Source organism: Malaya genurostris, chromosome 3, assembly GCF_030247185.1.
Source record: "Malaya genurostris strain Urasoe2022 chromosome 3, Malgen_1.1, whole genome shotgun sequence".
NCBI classification, from domain to species: Eukaryota; Metazoa; Arthropoda; class Insecta; order Diptera; family Culicidae; genus Malaya; species Malaya genurostris.
Window position 1 is genome coordinate 243,047,787 of NC_080572.1, and position 19,985 is coordinate 243,067,771.

At 36.3% G+C, this 19,985-nt stretch overlaps 2 protein-coding genes and 1 long non-coding RNA gene across 3 annotated transcripts; 2 read left to right on the top strand and 1 right to left on the bottom strand.

The window, feature by feature from the left end:
* Positions 1-2,668: 2,668 nt before the first annotated feature.
* On the bottom strand, positions 2,669-3,447 carry LOC131435616 (uncharacterized). The gene is made up of 3 exons (XR_009230516.1): positions 3,221-3,447; positions 2,863-3,099; positions 2,669-2,800 (listed from the first exon to the last, which is right to left on the bottom strand). It is a non-coding gene; the product is annotated as an uncharacterized LOC131435616 (long non-coding RNA).
* Positions 3,448-7,394: 3,947 nt separating this feature from the next.
* On the top strand, positions 7,395-10,081 carry LOC131438363 (transcription factor grauzone-like). The gene is made up of 2 exons (XM_058608360.1): positions 7,395-7,798; positions 7,855-10,081. The coding sequence occupies exons 1-2, from the start codon at positions 7,682-7,684 to the stop codon at positions 9,199-9,201; spliced, it is 1,464 nt and encodes a 487-aa protein (XP_058464343.1). The 5' UTR covers positions 7,395-7,681; the 3' UTR covers positions 9,202-10,081.
* A 4,373-nt stretch (positions 10,082-14,454) lies between these two features.
* Positions 14,455-18,790, top strand: LOC131437071 (transcription factor grauzone-like). Its single transcript, XM_058606133.1, has 5 exons — positions 14,455-14,781; positions 15,339-15,683; positions 15,758-16,012; positions 16,079-17,263; positions 17,331-18,790. The coding sequence occupies exons 3-5, from the start codon at positions 15,899-15,901 to the stop codon at positions 17,505-17,507; spliced, it is 1,476 nt and encodes a 491-aa protein (XP_058462116.1). The 5' UTR covers positions 14,455-14,781; positions 15,339-15,683; positions 15,758-15,898; the 3' UTR covers positions 17,508-18,790.
* The last annotated feature ends 1,195 nt before the right edge of the window (positions 18,791-19,985 follow it).

The following is a 19,985-nucleotide window of genomic DNA, read 5'->3' on the forward strand; positions in this document are numbered from 1 at the left end:
ATGTGAGAGCTGGATATCTTGTTAATATGATGTCTTTGTGGAGAAATCAACATTACACTGGTTTCTGTTTAAAAAAATGTTGATCCGAAAAAACCTAACCTTACCCAATTTCACACATTTCTGAAGATTTTCCATTTTTAATCGTAGTTTACACTAAAAAAAGTAGTAGTAACCACTTTGAAATCGATTTTCTTCTACTCCGAGTGTACTTTTATTGCTGATATCTATTTGTACTCTTGAATAAACGATAAAAATGTTGCAAATCACTATTGCCGATATGAAAATTTCCGAAAGATGGTTCCATTTTTCATTGGCAGGTGTCGCTGTCGGTATTCAACTTTGCGACAATGTGCCAATAGAGAAATTGGTGCCAGCAAGACATACTTGCTGACTGCAGATTTTTTTTTTCAGATTTACAGACCCTGTCTGCAGACATTTGAAATTTTTACCTGGCATCTCTGGGTAGGGGACATCTCTTCATACGCAACAGCAGGGCTGAGACAAAAACATCATCGAATATATCACGTCGAAATCGTTACCGATGATTAAACTGATAAAAATTAGAGCAATCGATTCATATGTTAACAGCACTTCAATTTAGTAAGCTTTTTCATTTCAATACATGAACAAAGCGATTTGATTTAAGATTTCATGTGCAAATTCACTTAGATACAAGATTAGTTTATTTTTCACTTAGCTGTGATGTGTTTTTTGGATGTGATGTGTTTTGGTATTGAATCGAACTACATGTGTTAAACAGTTCGTTTTCTAGTGGAAATGAATACAGCAACAATGTATGTGCAAAACACTTGATTCGGTTTACTGTGTTTCAGTTGAAATCTGTGGGAAACAATGTGACATTCGTATTAAATTCATATAGAATCCAGAGGTAACGAGATATCTTATCGTTTTGATGTGCATTTCAGATAAATGTAGTATGATTTCCACTTAATATCAACCATTTTTTACAATAATTGTATGAGTTAAGTGTATATTTTCATGATGGTCGCGTGTTTTACAAGTAGTGATAGTTCAAGTGCTTTGCACATGATGCTAGCTAGAGATGGGCAATTCGCTCCTGAGCTGTTCCAGTGAATCGAATCATTGAAGTGAGCTGACAGCTCACAGCTCTTTTCAAAAGAACCGCAGCTCACCAGCTCACTCATTTGCTACCCAGTTCACTGCATTATGACGAAGGGAACACGCTACGAGCTGATCGGATCTTCGGCTCTTTAAGAGATTCAATTTAGTCGACATCAATTAAAGATAAGTTAATTCGCATTGCATTCATTGCATCATTGCAAATCAATGATTCAATTTCGATCATGCATATGAAAGAAAACCGGCATAAGAAAAACGGTGCACAAAATGAATCTAAGTTTAAACTAAAAGAGCTGATGAGCTGATACATCGAATCGATTCACTTTGGTGAGCTGATCGGTTCGGAGCTGTTCACCAAAATGAGCTGTTTTGCACACCTCTAATGCTAGCGTGCAAAAACAAGTGATCGGTGAGAGGGGACGGGTATAGCGTGATGGGTAAGTCGATGCCTTTCACGCAGCCCGCCTGGGTTCGATTCCCAACCCCGCACATAGGGTCAGAAAGTTTTTCTGGCCCGAAGAGGCGAATGACATTAATGTTAAAACCTCTATAATTGAAACAAAAAAAAAAGTTATCGGTATGCGAAAAAAAAGTAAACATAATTTCAGAACAATATTCATGAATGAAAATCTACTGCTATTCTTCAAAATTCTTTAAATTGCATTGAAACTGCATGTTTTCTAATTGTGTTGTAATTTTTTCGTCGAAGTGTTCACTTTAAATGTGAAAATAATGCATTTTTCGATGCATCTTCAAGAGCCTTAAAAAGGTGTTACGTGCACTGTGTTGATGAGTTTTTAGCTACGCTACCGGAGAAAACCGTTCGGATAGGTAAAGTAGATGAGATCTACAATGATGGATGTCTCGTAAAAAAAATAAACCATTGATTTTACAGCATGAAAAATTAATTCACAATTAGATATATGGGTTACAATACATTTCATTGTATCTTGATAAGATTTTTTTTCATTTCCAACGATTCAATATATTGTTTCTACGATTCTACAATTGAACTTATTGTACACTTGGTGTTTCAAACAATATGAGAAAATTTTATGATTTGAATTGTTACGATACTTAACAACCTATACATTCTATTGTAAAAAGCATATTCACAATTAATTGAATAGTGTGTAACAATACATTAAAATATTTTTCAATGGTCAAAGCAAAATTGTGGCAGGTTTTGTAACAGCAAATCGTATTGTTTTTCTACAATATTTTTTATTCGGGGTGGCTTATTTTCAACTTGTCTACAGTCATCCTCCAAGTGTCGAGTCGCACACAATTAAAGTTTGCACCAGTGAAGGCAAATGCAAACACGTGATAGCTTTTTTGAATCATTTATTGAGGTTTGTTTTTTTTAATCCATGTTCAAAATCACCAAATTATTTTTTTGATTTGTTACAGAAACTCGACTGAATATAACGATTAACATCCAAAGGAGATTAAAACGAGCGGCGGTCGGATATTCCGAACCGATAACATCATGTTTGAGGATATTTGGCATTTATTCATTAAGTATATTTTATTGTCAGATGAATAAATTTAATAAATACATAACTTTATCCGTTTACAAATTGACGACACGCATTGAACGACAATCGATAAAAATATGGCTCAGCTCCTTAGTAGGGACAGGAAGCAGCGGGTACAGAAGAAGTCCTCAGTATTACTCGCTTAGTTGGACGGCTCAAACCTTAGAACAGAATACGAATTACAGTTGTCTGAATTTAAGCTAGAACAATATTTAATACTTACTGGGGGGAACGAAATATATTGCCAGATAAAGGTGAATTGCACCCAAGCAGTTTTCGTTGACTCGATTTTGAATCGTTGAATCCATTTTATGTATCGTTCATTTTACTTGTTTAAGAAGGATTGAATCGATATACTCAATGTGGAACCGAACACACTGTTCTCATCAGTATAACAAACTGTGACAGTGTTTTTGCAAGCCCATTCGAGCAACTTTTCAGATTCATGACCTACAATATTCTGAGAAAAAAATTCTTAAATAAGTCTCAATTACCTTCCTCTGTATGGAAATGCACTGGTTTGCCGCATTGGAATAACTAAGAATAGTTGTTTGATCACAAAATTTCAAATATCGTCTTACCTACAGTGGTGGTAAATTGCGAACCGAACGCCGATGCTTCTGCAAATTTACTCAAAAATGTGCACCGAGCGTAAGCATGCGATAGGTTCGAAAATTATTTCCTCGGTTAATGCGAAGATGTTCTGTGCTCGGTGTTCGGCGAAGCAATCTGATTCGAACCGTTCGGTTGGCGGACCATCGCCGAGGGCCGAGTAAACTGCGTTCGATACGATGGTTTGTTGATTTCAATTCTCGCATCCTGGTTTTGAAATTATCAATGTACACGTGATCAGCACAAAAAAAAAGTTTTGTTCGATTGATAAATCGATCAATAGCAATTCAAATGGTATTATTTTGGACATTATCAGTATGCGTAGGGTGGCTCGATATGGAAAATAGAAAGTTTTGGATCTTTTGCAAATTTTATGGTTTTGGTTATAGAATCTATAACAATAAGATTTGAACATTTTGGAACATTTCAGCAATCGTAGAGTAGCTCAATATGAAAAGGGATTTTTTGTTTACTCTTGAAAATTCGATGTTTAATAAACTGGTGAGTCAATAGCAAAGAAAATTGAGTAATTTCAGGTATTTTCAACGAGCGTATTTAAATTTGATGTTCTATTGATTGTTGAATCAATAGCAGTTCAACTTGGATAATTTTAGACATTTTCAGAGAGCGTAGAGTGGCGAAATTTGAAAATTTGGATTTTGATTTATTGAATAGTAGAAAATCTTTGGAAATTATCTGCCACCGTAGGGCTTTTCTATTTGAAAAATTGTAAACTTTTTGTCTAATACCAATTCGATGGTTTGTTGATTGTTGGATCAATAGCAATTAAAATTAAATAATTTTGGGCATTTTCGGTGAGTGTAGGATGGCGCAATATGAAAACTTGTAAATATTTTGACTTTTGCTGATAAAATGTTTCATTTAATAGTGAATTAATATCAATTACAAATTGCTCATTTTTGAGATTTTCAGGGACCATAGGATGGTTCTATCTGTATAATGGTAAAGTTTTTGACTAATGTCAATTCGATGCTCTATTGATTGATGAATTAATAGCAGTTCAAATAAGATGATTTTCATGATGATGATAAGAACATTTTCAGCGATCGTAGGGGGGTTTAATATAAAAATTTGAAAATATTTTGAATTTTGGTATTTTAATGTTCAATAGATGAGCGAATCAGTAGCAGGTAGAATTGGATAATTTTGGACGTTTCTAGCGAGCGAGCGACGTTTGTTAATTTTGGATATTCTCAGCGAGCGCTGGATGGCCTCATATAGAAATTGTAATTTTTAAACTATTTACAATTTCATACCAGCGGTAAAGCGGGAACCGAGCACCAATGCTTTATACATATTTTTTTAGAAATGTTTTCCTAGCAAAAATATGCAAAAGCTGTTCATTCGGTTTATGGTAAAGTTCGCTTGCTGTTCGGCGGAGCAATATGTACCAAACCATTCAGTTGGTAGACCATCGGCGAAGGTCAATTGAGCTCTATTCGATGCGTAGTTTTATTATTCATGGTTCGATGAAATGTCTACCTACAGCATCAAAACTAAATTCTATTTCAATTGATGTTCAAAGCAATAGCGCGTTAAAAATTACAATCAAAATCACAGGCACCTCGACGATTTGCATGTTTAAATCCGATGGTTCACCACCACTACTATTTATATATTAATCAACACAGCATCCGATTTGGAAAAATAGTTCACAATTTCTCATATAAACCACCTTACCACCGAATAAAAATTCTAATATTCCAATTGCTATCTATTAAACATTGAATTAACAAAAGGTAAAGTATTCCCAAATTTTTAGGTATATTAAGCCATTCCACGCCCACAAGATATGTATAAAATTATTCTATTCGAATTCAATTCATTCATCAATCAATAAAGCATCGGATCTGCAAATTCAAATACTAACATTTTTCAAATAGCACCACACAACGCTCGCTGTAAATTGGAAATCCTATTGGAACTGCTATTGATTCACCAATTAATAGGCCATTGAATCGACATTAGTCAAAAATTTTAAAATTTTCCAAATAGCACCACCCTACGTTCGTCGAAAATGTCCAAAATTATCAAATTTACATTGCTCTTGATTCACTATTAAATGGAACATGAAATCAGTAAAAGTCTAAATATATGCAAATTTTCATATTGCACCACCCTACGCTCGATAAAAATGTACAAAATTATTTCCAGAATCATCGAATTAGTCTAAGATACAATTTTTGTCGATTTTTTCAAATAGAACCACCCTACGGTCACTGAAAATGTCCAAAATTGTTAAATTTTAATTGCTTTTGAATCAATATTTAATAAAACATCAAATTAGTAAAAAAAAAATTTACAAATTTTCATATTGCGCCACCCCCGCTCACTGAAAATGTAAAAAAATATCCAATTCGAACTGCTATTTATTCACTAATCAATAGAGCATCGAAATGAGATTAGTCAAAAATTTTTGTATTTTCCATATACAGGCACCCTACGCTCGTTGTAAATGCTCAAAATTACTCAATTTTAATTGCTATTGACTCACCAATTTATTCAATATCGAATTTGCAAATGTTAAAACATTTTCAATTTATCATATTGAGCCACCCAACGCTCGCTGGAAATGTACAAAATTACCATTCTCTGCTAAGCTACCCAAACACTGAAACGTCCAGCCGCAGCTGACAAAGTTCGGTTCATCCGAAGCATCAACCTATAGTACTCGAATCGGATGTTCATGAACATACTAGTAACGATAGGCTCACAAACTAAAGCATCGGTTCTTTCACCATCAGCATCGCATCTTGGTTCGGCGATGCTTGCTCGAACGATGGTATCGGCAAATTCATACTCGCGATGGTGGTTCGCTTCTTGGTTCGGAACGAACACGTTTTGCGTGATCGGAATCGATGCTTTACCACCACTGCTTACCTATGCGGATTACTAGTGCCAGAAGAGGAGTTCTTTCCCGCTTTTAACTCACGAAATACCAGCAATAATGTACCGCAAAATATGTTTTAATTACTAAATAGGAGCCGTTTAATATTTTTAGTACTTTAACGCACAAAAAATCAAATGAGCAAACGAAGAATTAACTAATTTTACTTGAGTGAAAAACTACTCTGCTTTGTTTACATTCACTTCACACACAGAATAAACTTTTATAGATAGCAGCACCGTTCCTTCTAGGATATGCTTTTTATTAACGGTTGTAAATCGTCAGTTTGAAACTAAAGAATGGGCCAGGCCAACTTGTTGCTTTCATGAACCAAAAATATTTGATGCATTTGTATGAGACTTAGGGGTATTATTATTTGTATTTGGTAGAACTGTTTGAATAAATAAAACTAAAACGGCATGTTTGTTCCAGTTTCAGTTCTATTGAAGAATCCAATCAGAGTGATCACCACGAGATAGCGTTCTGGTGATTCTTTTGACATATCCCATATATTTAGAAAAATTTTGGATGTATTTTTCAAGTTACTTGAGTTTGAACGAATGCAGATGGTAAAACCTCATAAATATAAAATGATAATGATGATTCACGTGTTGTCATCAAACATATGATTTAAAATTGTCCTATATACTTAAAAATCTCGGATGAAATCAGAAATTTGCAGTTCACATACAGATTTTATTTAAATAATAAACCATGAGTAAATAGACTAGTAATACAACTTTTGATCATAATTTATTAATTAATCTCAAAATCCAACCATAAAAACAAAGAATGTCCCAGATATGAAAACAGAACCCAACCTCACTTCTTCGAATTTGATATTTCATTTTACGATTTCACTATATATATCAATCAAACATACCACGGAAAGTTACTGAATCATTAATGATCGATTTTTTACCAAATTTTAATACGTTTTTGTATGTTAGTATTCGATTCAAAAGAAAGAAAAACCCTGCCTTTTTTCGAATCTTCAGACAAAATCTGAAAATTATCACCCTCGTTTAGTTCGAAGTTCGCCACTCGAGCAGCGCAACGATCACAGAATAGTTGGTCGGATTCCTCAATTATAAATCTGCCAATGAAACTTCCAGCTGCTGAATTTCCTTTAGGCGTGTAGATTTTTACCGACATTATAAAAACACCTGGCAACTCTGGCTGGTTGCCGATAAACCTTTAAGGGCATATTCAGGAGTGTTCTAGTTCTAGATGCATAATTTATGTCAGTTTTAAAATTTAAATCTAGAAATTATAACAAAATAAACTGGCAGCCCTAGCAGCGTTTTATCTGTGTTTCAAATATAGAAAAAATAGAACGGCAATGTATACCAGTTTTAAATTTGACAGTAGAACTGGTCGAAAAAATAAAACTAAAACGGATTGCTGGGGATACGTTTGTTTCAGTTTCATTTACATTATAGACCACCCATATGAATCTTGCAGCTGTTGAATTTGCTCTAAGAAAGTGCACAAAAACAACACAAATTTGTTGCTTCAAATTATGGACGAAAACAATGAAATCTGTCGATTTTGTCTCAAATCTACCGCACTTACTGAAAGTATTTCGATTAACAATGCTGAGTTTCGTTTAAGATTTGAGGCTGTGTTCAATTTCAACGTAAGTAAATATAGAATGGAATATTTTTTTTCCACTACAGCCAATATGACTTGTAGATAACTGCTGAAGAATTACTACCATCTCTCGTTTGTAAGAACTGCCGAAACAGATTAATCGAATTTTATAACTTTCATGAAACTGTTCGAATCAACCAAATAGAGTTGGGAAGTAAACTTGCCAATGATCACAAACAGTCAGGGATTGAAGATGTCAAAATAAAACAGGATCCAACGTGTGATCAAAACAATCTCGAAAGTGTGGTTTGGTTAATGGAACGGCAAACATATGATACAGAAGACGTAAAACAGGAGAACTCTGAGACTGTACTAGAATTTGCAGTCGAGCTGAATGATCCGGATACGAGTACAGATAGTAAAAAATCTTCTAAACATATAGACGAGAATGCAAGAATCCAAGAAGAGAGACGCGAATCCGAAAGCCAAGAAGAGAGAGTGAAGAGATACGATGATGAAAATCGAAAAATTTCAGAATTTTTCAAAATGACTTGTGAGTACTGCTCGGAGACTGCAGAAACTTTTGGTCGATTACAGACGCATTGTCGAAAAGCTCACGATAAAAGAGCAGGAGTGAAATGCTGTGATCGAACTTTTTATGTTAAATCTAGAATAATTGAACACATAAATTCCCATCAAAATCCGAAGCGATTTTACTGCGAAATTTGCCAAAAATATTATAACAGTAAAGAGTATCTCGCGTTACACAGACTAAAGAAGCACAGCAAAACTGAAGATAATTCCTTTAGATGCGACAAATGTGGCAAAAATTTTCCCCAGCAGGGACTATTAAACGCGCATCTGAAAGCTCACATTCAAACTAAATGTACCGTTTGTAATCTAACGCTGGCTAATAATTCTCTGAAAATGCATATGCTAAGGCATACTGACATGAAATATATTTGCGACACATGCGGAAAAGAATTTCGTAGTAAAATAACATTAGAACTGCACGTAAAGCGGCACATGGGTATTGATCCCGTCGACCGACTGCAGTGCCACATCTGCAGCCGCTGGATGCTGTGTAAGCGCAACCTGCAGATACACATGGAAACGGTTCATTGTGACAAGAATCGACAGTTCTCGTGTAACATATGCCCTAAGAAGTACCACAATGAGCGAGCCTTGAGGGTTCACAAAAGTACAGTTCACGTGGAGAAAAAATTCGAATGTGATTTTTGTGGAAAAAAGTTCAAACGTAGTAAACATTTAAAGGAACACCGAGCATCGCATACGGGCGAAACGCTGTACTTCTGCGATGTATGCGGTATGACTTTCAATTCAAACGGAAATTTGTACTCGCACAAGAAAAACAAACATCCAGAGGAATGGTTGAAGGCGAAGAAGAAAGCTATGGAAGCGGATTATGCTGTAATGCCATTGCTATAGACGGGTGTGCCGAGCACGACGCACGACTACAACAAATTTTTCGGCATTGTAACTTTGCTATCGTTCATATACCTTCAATGTAATAGATTATTAAAAAATGTAACCTGAACATAGATTCTCAATGGACAAACATTTGCTGATTTTCTGTATGCACCTATGTCATTTTGGACCATGTTTCTATCGTACCATTATTTTAAGCAAATATTCCATTCTTGTCTTTCTTTATCGGCCTTGATCTCCTAATGTTGCTTTTCCGTATAACCGCGGGTGCTTCCTACAATGCACAACGTGAGCCGTTATGTTTGCCAATTGCATATGAGTTCTGGGAGTTCGATCTCATCTCGTTGCCTCAGTTGTGTGCAAATCTATATACAGAAACAGAAGGTCACGCTTCTAGAGATCTCTCCCACAGCACCTTATGTATCCGAATTGCTCATAAACCATTCGAAGAACGTCTCACATCTCATCACCGACGGGCAACGTGATTCTCGATCTTTAAAAAAAATTTCTCAAATCAAAATTCGTTATATAATCCAATAAATATTTCAAGAACAGTATAAATCAAACTCTAATTAAATCAATATTTGAAGAATATACAAAGTTGGAAGAAGATCCACTTTTTTATCGGAAAACTGTGTTCAGCGACAAAGCTCATTTCTGGATGAATGGATACGTCAACAAACAAAATTGCCGCAGTGATGACCAACCAAAAGCAATGAAAGAACTACCAATGCATCCATAAACAGTCACTGTTTGGTGTGGATTTTGAGCCGGTGGCATTATCCGTGAAATAATGGCCGATATGTTGAAGAGCAAGTGCCAAAATTGGACCTTGTGTACGGGCAATCTAAAGCCGCGTCGCGGCTCCGCCAACATTTGAATGAAATTATCTTCAAACATATAATTACATTAATCGTTCTCTCGATTCCAATAAAGATTGCATCAATTTTCTCATTTTTTTTGTGTTTTTCGAAAATCACAACTTATACCTCTTAAAGAATCACCCCTTATTTTACAACGAGAAGAAACAACTATTTAATTTCCTCGATCGTTATTCAATGTTTCTTTAACATTATTTAATATCTGTGAAACCTGTATTTCTGGCCAAGAATCTATAATCTGTATCTGTGCAGAATCTTGGCCGCAAATTTATCTGAAATATCTTCGCCCTCCCCCACTAGATACGCCACAGACTGAGTAAGAAGTAAAGCAAGTACATCATTTCGTTTGGTTCAGGTCCAGAGGTCAGTTCCAGTATCAAGAATTCAGTTTAGTATTGAGTCAATTGCGGAACGTTCGCAGAGTCAGTTTTCCTTCAAAGAAGATCAATTGCATCATCCTGCTGCTGGGCGTTTGCATTGGAGCAAAGTACAACGAAAAGTGGACAACGATGGGTCATCATGCCAAATCAGGCCTTTTAATGGCTCCAAATGTTATCTAAAGAACTAAAAAAATTGCTTCATTGCAAATTGGAGATACAAACTACCAGTTGAGTACAAATCTAGAATAAATTTGTAAGCTTTGTGCACTTTTCGCAGTGCGAAATTTGCGCCATCAATGTTGTTATTTTTGTGGTCTTTGGGACCGCCCATTTGTCAAAAAGCTGCAAACGAAAGCGATTGTGTCACCCTGGTTTTGCACTAACTTTTCTCAGAGATGACAACCGGTTTTCACAAACTTAGATTCAAATGAAAGGTCTTGTGGTCCCATACAAAATTCCTGATTTTTTTTGGATCCGACTTCCGGTTCCGGAACTATGGGGTAAAATGTCCAAAAATATGTGAAAATAAGTGCACTAACTTTTTAGGGAGACAAACTTAGATTCAAATGAAAACTCCTTAAGTCCCATATTAAATTCCTGAATTTCATTTGGTTCTGACTTCCGGTTCCGGAGTTGTGGAGTAAATTGTGCAAAAATTGTGAAAATAAGTGCTCCAAATTTGTTCGGAGATAGCTCAACCGATTTTCACATTCAAATGAAATCTCTTTAGGTTCCATACTAAATTCCAGAATTTCATTTGGATCAGACCTCCGGATCCGGAAATATACGGTAAAGCCTGTTAAAAATTTTACAAAATGTTCTAAATCGCCCTGAAAACTTCTTCAATTGATAGTTTTTGTCAGAAGACGGTAAAAAATCCGATTTCGGTTATTCTTTCCAGAATCGAAGAAAAATATTTTGAAGAATACCTTAGTAATATATTATAGTATGAGTGGTATCGCCCACCGGTTGGGCGATCATACGACGTTCGACCAAGGTTCTACCCAAGTAGCAATCCGCAACTAGTTCTGATACGACAAAGTCCAAACTATGTTGCAACAAGAGCACGAATATGTGTTTTATGTTATACTGGTTAAAACATGGTGACAGCAATGTTTCATCATAACATAACTAGTTACGAAATAGTTATTTAGGTTTCCAATCATAACATCTTTGTGTCATATTGAATTAAATATAATTTATAAGCTATCGTTACTTAATCCAAACATATTTTTAATCACAACAATGCTTCTACCCACTAGTTGAAAATAAGTTTATTTGACTTCAATAGTAGCAACCCATAACTAGTTTTGATACCACTTAACCCAACTGTGTTGCAACAAGAGCACGAACATGTTTTTTTATGTTATACTGGTTAAAACAAGGTGACAGCAGCGTTTCTTTATAACGTAAACATTAAACTAACTATCATTTGTAAGTTATCGTTACTTGATTCTAACATATCTTTAATCACAGCTATGTTTTTAGCTACTAGTTGAAAAAAGGTTTATTTTCCGTTGCGAAACCATTATTAATACGTTAACGTATAAGTGAATCGGTACTGTGAATTGATATAGCAATAACTTAGATATTAGAGGATTATAACATATAATTTCTTCATTAATTCAGGTAGTTATCGTTAAGTTTTCTCAACGTTATGATAACTAAAATGCAAACAAAACAGCCTTTGTTGGCTTCAATATGGCGAACACAATATGGAGTGTCAAGAAGTGTATGAAACGTAAATAAAACCAGGATATTACTTTCTTCAAAACTACTTTTTGCCGAAAATAGTGAAAGGCAGAATAGTAATTTTTGTTCTATGCACTGTCATAAACACGAAGAAAATAATATAGGGATTGAGCATCGAATGTGATAATATTATAGTTCTCATGATATATGAATTTAAAATGATGAAAAATCAATCTACTTGGAATAAATTTGAGCATTCTGAACATAGGGTTATTTTGTTGTTTGTTTTTTATATCTTCATAAACAGATTTTGATGGAAGGCGCATAAAAAACAGTTAAGTAAAATTGAATTCCGCTCGACAATTTTTGGATCGTTGTGAAATTTGTACCTTGTATCAAGTTTGTGACTTAAAGTACTCTTCTGCTTTTTTATTGATGATAGAAAGGTATTCTGGATTCATTCAATGTTTATAATGTCGATGGTGACCAAGTTTCAACTAGTTTACTTGGAAACTAGTTATTTTCAAGTTATGAAAAGATAAGTTATTTAAGTATGGCATTACAACGTAAGGACAACATATTTTTAGCCGACTTGACAACTAGTAGAAACTGCGCTTTTTGAGTCATGCAAGTGGTTAGATGTTAGTAACAATCACTCAAATATCTGGTTGCAAACTAGTCACAAACAAGCTAGCGTAACAAAAATTGTTACTTGGGTAGTTAGAGATGTCCTGCGGTACAAGCCACCTCTAAGTCTAGATTGATTCTATAGTTTGTGGCGCCTGCGTAACAAATGCTACACGCTATAGACTTTGGAATGGGGCCCTTCGTCCAGTTAGTATTGTCCTGCGTAACAAACCGATACTAAGTCTGGTCGTGTGGTTAATCTGATTCCTCGCCTGCGTTACAAACAAGGAAGTAGATCGACCAAGAGATGCAAGGTGGAAAGCAACGATGAGCTCCGGAGTTTCGGAAACGAATGTTTGCTGAATGAGTTTTGGATTTTGACTGTGTCTTTATTGATAATTTTTGGGTTTTTATATCGAAATTTCTTAATGTCAATTATTTACAAATATATATAAGTACATTTAATATTTGAATGATTCTTTATGTTCCTATATTGCGCCGCTTATGTTATTGAATATATATCAATATATCGCGGTGCGACAATGGCATCGGCATCGAAAATGTTGACTTAGCATAATTGGTCTGTTTTATTATGTGACCGACCGGACTGAACGCCGAGTGCAGTTGATGTAATTTGATTCTTCCTTGCGGTGTGTAGTAAGTACTAGTTGTATGAATTATTGCGGTCAAAGTTTTTTTTAATCATGAATGAACGAGTGTTACGGCAATAACAGATGATTTTTGTTTGCTGAGAAAGGCTGATTTGAGTTTGTGAGAAAGGCATCATTACACAACATTTTTTATTATAAAGAACTATACAAGTTCATTCGTAATATTTAATTGTATATAATATCTATTTCTTTGCGTTTCGCCTTCGGCTCGTCAGTGCTTAAAGCAGTTCAAATTGAACTGCCATCTCGTGCCTAGCAGTTCAACTTAAACCGCTAAGCAGACGCAAAGTTTGCACTACTTATGCAACCCTCAAACAATATTGCACAAGTGCTATATTATTTCTGACGTCTCAGGCGTAAACGAGTGACGGCTTATTACTGGCCGTCGCAGAATGTGAACATTTAGGGGTTTTGTTGTGCAAACTTTGCGTCTGCTTAGCGGTTTAAGTTGAACTGCTAGGCCCGAGATGGCAGTTCAATTTGAACTGCTTTAAGCACTGACGAGCCGAAGGCGAAACGCAAAGAAATAGAAACAAAATATGTGCTTTTTGCACAAACCAACAAAACCCCTAAATGTTGTATATAGTATGTTTTATTCAACTAATCCGTACTTCAGTGTAGGTGCATCGTTTCAAATTCTAATAGTGAAGAAGAGGAAAGCTGGCACAATTCAGTCAATCGATTAACTAACTGATATTGTGATATTGTGTGAAGGAAGCGTGCCATTTTTATTCGTATTCACGTCATCCAGTTATATCTCTGACATTAGCCACCCGCCTTTTTTTCTTACAAAAGCTAACCCGTTCACAATGTTCATGTATGAATTTTAACAATGTTCATGTATGAATCCACGCGTTTTTTTAGAACGGCCAATAAGCCACCTGTCAACTTCCACTGTCGAAAGAAATTGCAAGCGAGCTATGAAAAATAGAGTATTAAATTTAACACCAGACGAAAGAGAAAACTTTTCTCTGCCTAATAGTATTAGGTTTTGCACGAACATGACATAACCTCACAAAAATGAACAGAATGAACTTTTTTTGACAGTCGACGTGTACTTGTTTACAGTTTAAAAGTTCATCAGAAGTTCATCGTTCGAATGTAAAAATTGCAAGTCGCCTCACACTCAACAGATTCATACATATATCGCTCCTTGATGCTGGAATCACATACAGGGCAATTTTTTTAGTTATTTTCACTATGGAATACGTTTTAAACAGGCACTTTTTCGTCATTTTTTCAAAACAAAACAAGTACACGGCAACTGTCAAAGATGAACTTGATTCATCGGCAGTTCATTTGTGTCGTCATCGTGCAAAACCTAATTAGGTTTTGCACGAACATGACATAACCTCACAAAAATGAACAGAATGAACTTTTTTTGACAGTCGACGTGTACTTGTTTACAGTTTAAAATTTCATCAGAACTTCATCGTTCGAATGTAAAAATTGCAAGTCGCCTCACACTCAACAGATTCATACATAAATCGCTCCTTGATGCTGGAAACACACACAGGGCAATCTTTTTAGTTATTTTCACTGTGGAATACGTTTTTAACAGGCACTTTTTCGTCATTTTTTCAATTTTTAACTTGCAGTCGCAAAACAAAACAAGTACACGGCAACTGTCAAAGATGAACTTGATTCATCGGCAGTTCATTTGTGTCGTCATCGTGCAAAACCTAATTATGACTTACTCTCAGCGAGTGCCGAGTTATTCGAAATTACTCTTCAAAGTGAATGTTGCTGGATGGGTTATTGGCCGTTCTCAAAAAAAAACGCGTGAATTTTTTTGTGATGGATACAGATATTTGAAACAAAAACTACCTGGCATCCCTGCTCCCAGCGAATATGTTTGAAAGAATAGAACACTCAAAACAAATTAGGTTTTTTATCGTGACGACACAAATGAACAAGTATTCATCCTTGACAGTTCAGCGGTACTGTTTACAAACAAGCTTAAACAAAAATCGAAGAGCACATCTAAAACAATCATCTTTACACTTTGCAACTAGTCACTTTCATTTAATAAATATCAAAAACGAACCGTATTCAATCGTGAACAAATGTTTTAAAATTTTATTTAGGCTATACTGACCGTAAATGGTCTGATCCAATTTGTCAATAAACAAACAAAAGAAATTTCTGTTTACAAACAGTACTGCTGAACTGTCAAAATGTGTTCATCCGATTGAGGTTAGCAGTGACGGTAAAAAACCTAATAGGCATAGGTAATTATTATTGATCTATATATCTTAAATTTGTGAGTTTCTTGCAATTATGTCATTTATTTTATTGCATTTAGTTTGAAACGGTCCGTATAAGCAGATTAACAACAATGTTAAGCCTTACATGCCGACTTTACTCATGAAAATAGTCTGTGATTGACTGTCACAATCCACCACGGTGAATTTTTCTAGATTCAAGAAAACACCCACAGATTGTTATGGAAAATATAACAGAGGGGTGCCGACTGTGTCTGGACCCGATCGCCGACAACATTCACTCTATTGAAAATGTTCAAATTAAGGAGCAAATCAATCAGGTTTTCCGATTTTCGGTAAGTAGAACGGACAGAACGTCGCCTACTGCTATGTTATTTTCAATGTAATGTGTTTACTTTCAGATCGAAAATAAAACTGGTTATCCCACAAACATTTGTCAAGACTGCTCACATATTATAGCCGAATTCTACCAGTATTCTGAAAAAGTTCGTTTGAATCAGCAGAGACTCGACGAACGCCAGAATTCGATTTGCGATACTGTGAAAGCTGAACTTTTGTCCGAACCAGAAGAGCAAGTGTTGTCGGTAGATTTGAACATAGAACAACCGAAAACAGAACCTGAAGAAAACGGTGACGAGCCCAGTGATGGTGAAATTTTTGTGGAATGCTATGAACCTCCGGTAAGACGCGGTAGAAAAAAGCACAAGAAAGAAATACTTCCTAGGCGAAAACGTGACAAAACTATAGAACTAGTAAAAGAGCGTACAATCAAACATTATAATATAAAATCGAAGGAACAGCTCGAAAGCGAAGACAAAATGATTAAAGAATTTTACCGAATGATATGCGAATTATGTGGAGAACCGGAGTCAAGCTTCAATAGTTTAGCTTCTCACTTCCGGAAAATTCACGGTCGAACGGGATATATAAGATGTTGTAAAAGGAAGCTTTTTAAGCGGTGTGACCTCCTGCAGCACATGGCACTGCATACAAATCCAAACGCATACCGATGCGAGCTGTGTAATAAAAGTTACAAACACAAGATGTATCTGCTGCTGCATCAGACTAAGGCACATGGTAGCGAGGAGGAACGCCCGTTCAAATGTGACCGATGCAAGCAGTCGTATACCAAGGAGTATATGCTTCGAAATCATATGATAAGTCACGAAAAGGTGCAGTGTCCACAGTGCGACAGACTGCTGGCCAATAAGGCGGCGTTGAACGTTCACATCATCAACAAGCACAGTTCAGATTTGGACCGAAAAATGATTTGCGACACGTGTGGACAAGAGTTCCTGAACAAAGTTTGCTTCGAGCGGCACGTCAAGCGTCACTTGGGAATGGAAGAAGCAGAACAGAAATTCCAATGTCACATTTGTCAGAAGTGGTTGATGGGAGAACGTGGACTTCAGAAGCATCTGCAGTTCACACATTACGAGAGGGATCAGACCCACACATGCGACATATGTCAGCAGCAGTATCCGAACTCGAGGGCTCTCTGGAGCCACAAACGAATAGTGCACATCGAGGAGAAATTCGAATGTGAGTTCTGCGGGAAGAAGTTTAAGCGAGCGATAAATCTTAAGGTAAAGTAGATTAAATGTTTTTTTTTACCTGAATAAACAATAGAAATCTGAAATGTTTTGTTTTCAGGAACATCGAACAACGCATACAGGAGAGGTGCTATATTCCTGTGATGTGTGCGGGGCAACAATGAATTCTAATGCAAATCTTTATACTCATACGAAAAAAAGTCATCCGCTTGAATGGGCCGAAAAGAGAAGAAAAGCGATAGAGGCAAACAAACCCAAACAAAAAGCAGATAATTGATGACAGAATTATCCTTCGTGCATGTAAATAAACCAGTATGCTCGTACCAGAGATGCCAGGTAAAAATTTCAAATGTCTGCAAACAGGGTCTGTAAATCTGAAAAAAAATCTGCAGTCAGCAAGTATGGCTTGCTGGCAGCAATTTCTCTATAAAGTATGACATGCAAAACTGACTTGGCGAGCAAAAAAAAAAAAAAAGGTCGCGGAAATTTCAAATTTTTCTGTAAATATAGATGAAAGTCAGCGAGAATTTCAAAAGTCTGTAAAAATCTGCGAGAATTTCAAAAGTCTGCAAAAGTCTGCACAACAAAAAATGTCTGCAGCACTATACCCCAAATCTGCAGATTTACAGACAAATCTGCAGACCTGGCATCTCTGGCTCGTACTAACATGATTGATATAGTCACATATAAGCCTATACGTAACTTCCCGTAAGCCTCTCATGTGAGCATTCCTTATTTCGAAATTATCAGCCAGTCTTTTGTGGTCAGCCAAGCGAGTAATTACGGATAGTGAGCCGATTCTTCACGGCTTTATATACTAACAGAAAAAAAACTATTAGTTTACCAGTACGAGACTGACAGATTTCCTCTTAGACGACTAAATCACGCGTTTTTTTTTTTTGAGAACGGCCAATAAGCCACCTGTCAACTTCCACTTTCGAAAGAAATTGCAAGCGAGCTATGAAAGACAGAGTATTAAATTTAACACCAGACGAAAGAGAAAACTTTTCTCTGCCGTTTACTATTATAACTTACTCTCAGCGAGTGCCGAGTCATTCGAAATTACTCTTCAAAGTGAATGTTGATGGATTATTGGCCGTTCTAAAAAAAAGGCGTGAAATTGTCCGCCAAATAATATATCCGTAAATATCTGGCAACAATGCAACAACTTTTGCCGATTATCTCTTCTACTTGGTAGTGTGAAAGCCCTGTAATTACCCTGCACTAGAGTGCCTATAACCAGAGTGACGACATCTCATCCGTAAGTATGGCAACAATTCAAAACATTCCATTAGTTTTACATTGAATTGACAGGTCGTTTGCTCGTTTGGAACTGAGAGCTGTCATTCCAAACGAACAGCTGTCGCCACTCTGATTATAGTCACTCTACCCTGCACAAAAAATTGTAATGGGCAAAAATGAAGATTGAAAATGAAAACGCCCTCTTCATATCCGATATATAAAAATTTTCCAGCTCTCGGAAAGAAAGGCAAAAACAAATTTCGATTCCAGACGTCAGTTTGGACATTTTACCTCGGTGTAATAGCATAGTGTTTTGCAAATAGCATTACGTCTGCCTAGCGGTTCATGTTGAGCCGTCAGGTTGCACTAGCTCAACATAAGCTGCTACGCACTGATGAGTCAAAGACGAAACGTAAAATAACTTTGAAACGTTCATATGATTCAGAATAACTTCCGATCAAACCAACAGATTTCAAGTAAACTTGACACAGATACTGATTGCACTTGGAAACTAGTCATAAGGGTATTTCCATGTGAGGGGGAGGAGTAGCACGTTTCCCTAGCAGGAGGATCTAAGGTGAAACTGATCGAATTTGACGAGAATTGAATCTCAATTGGCTTTTAGATGCAAAGCTCAAACCCACTCACCGCCTTCTATGTTTTACTATAAAAAACGATGATGTTAGTAAATCATCACATAGAGCACTATAGGAGTCGACATAAATCAAATAAACATAGATTTTCCATTGTACGAAGACACTAACAGCGCTTCTAGTGAGAAACGGTTGTACTTTTTTCCATTACTTAGCTTATCATGAGTTACTTTTTTGTGAACTACAGACGTTACGAAGCGTTACTTATTTGTAAGTTACAAGCATTACTATGCGCGTTAAAATCAACGTTTAGGTTTAATTACTAGGGCATCTCCCTCATTCACCTGATTTAGCTTCCTCGTACTATTATCTGTACTTAATTACTTTTTTTTAAAGATATTTTATTCAGGCCTATTTGCGTACAAGCCTTACGTGGCCGATTTAGCTGAGTTTTTAGATAATTTTTTTTTGTATTGAATCTCGTTGTCACCCTTTTTCTAGGGGGAGAGGAGCTTCCATTTTCCTCCTGCGAGGATTGAGGGGCAGTTTGTTCGTGGTTCGTCTCGTCATCCATTGCCGTGATATTGTTGTTGATTTCGTTGCTAGTTGCTGTAGATGCGCCTTGTTGTACATTGTTTGCAGTTGCTGGTTGGTTGGATGGTAAGCTGTTAACTGCAGCTGGTGTACTTTGTTCTATAGGGGTTACGTTGGATGGTTTCGTTGAAGGGGATACTTCCCTGTTGTTGGTGACTGTCACAGGTGTACTGGGGTTGCTTGGGGTTGATGTGAAGGAAGCACCGTTGTCCTTTGGTATAGGTGTCTCCTTGTCCGGTTTATCACATGGCTTACCGTAGTGAACAGCTTTTTGGCAATATTGACATGTGGCCATCTGATTGTCATAGGTAACAAGTGATTTGCAC

What these genes read in the sequence shown, in the direction of transcription:
- LOC131438363 (XM_058608360.1), top strand. Translation starts at nt 7,682, where the DNA reads ATGGACGAAAACAATGAAATCTGTCGATTTTGTCTCAAATCTACCGCA. An exon ending in AGGCTGTGTTCAATTTCAAC is followed by an intron (nt 7,799 to 7,854) that starts GTAAGTAAATAT and finishes TATGACTTGTAG; the next exon opens with ATAACTGCTGAAGAATTACT.
- LOC131437071 (XM_058606133.1), top strand. Translation starts at nt 15,899, where the DNA reads ATGGAAAATATAACAGAGGGGTGCCGACTGTGTCTGGACCCGATCGCC. An exon ending in ATCAGGTTTTCCGATTTTCG is followed by an intron (nt 16,013 to 16,078) that starts GTAAGTAGAACG and finishes GTTTACTTTCAG; the next exon opens with ATCGAAAATAAAACTGGTTA. An exon ending in AGCGAGCGATAAATCTTAAG is followed by an intron (nt 17,264 to 17,330) that starts GTAAAGTAGATT and finishes TTTTGTTTTCAG; the next exon opens with GAACATCGAACAACGCATAC.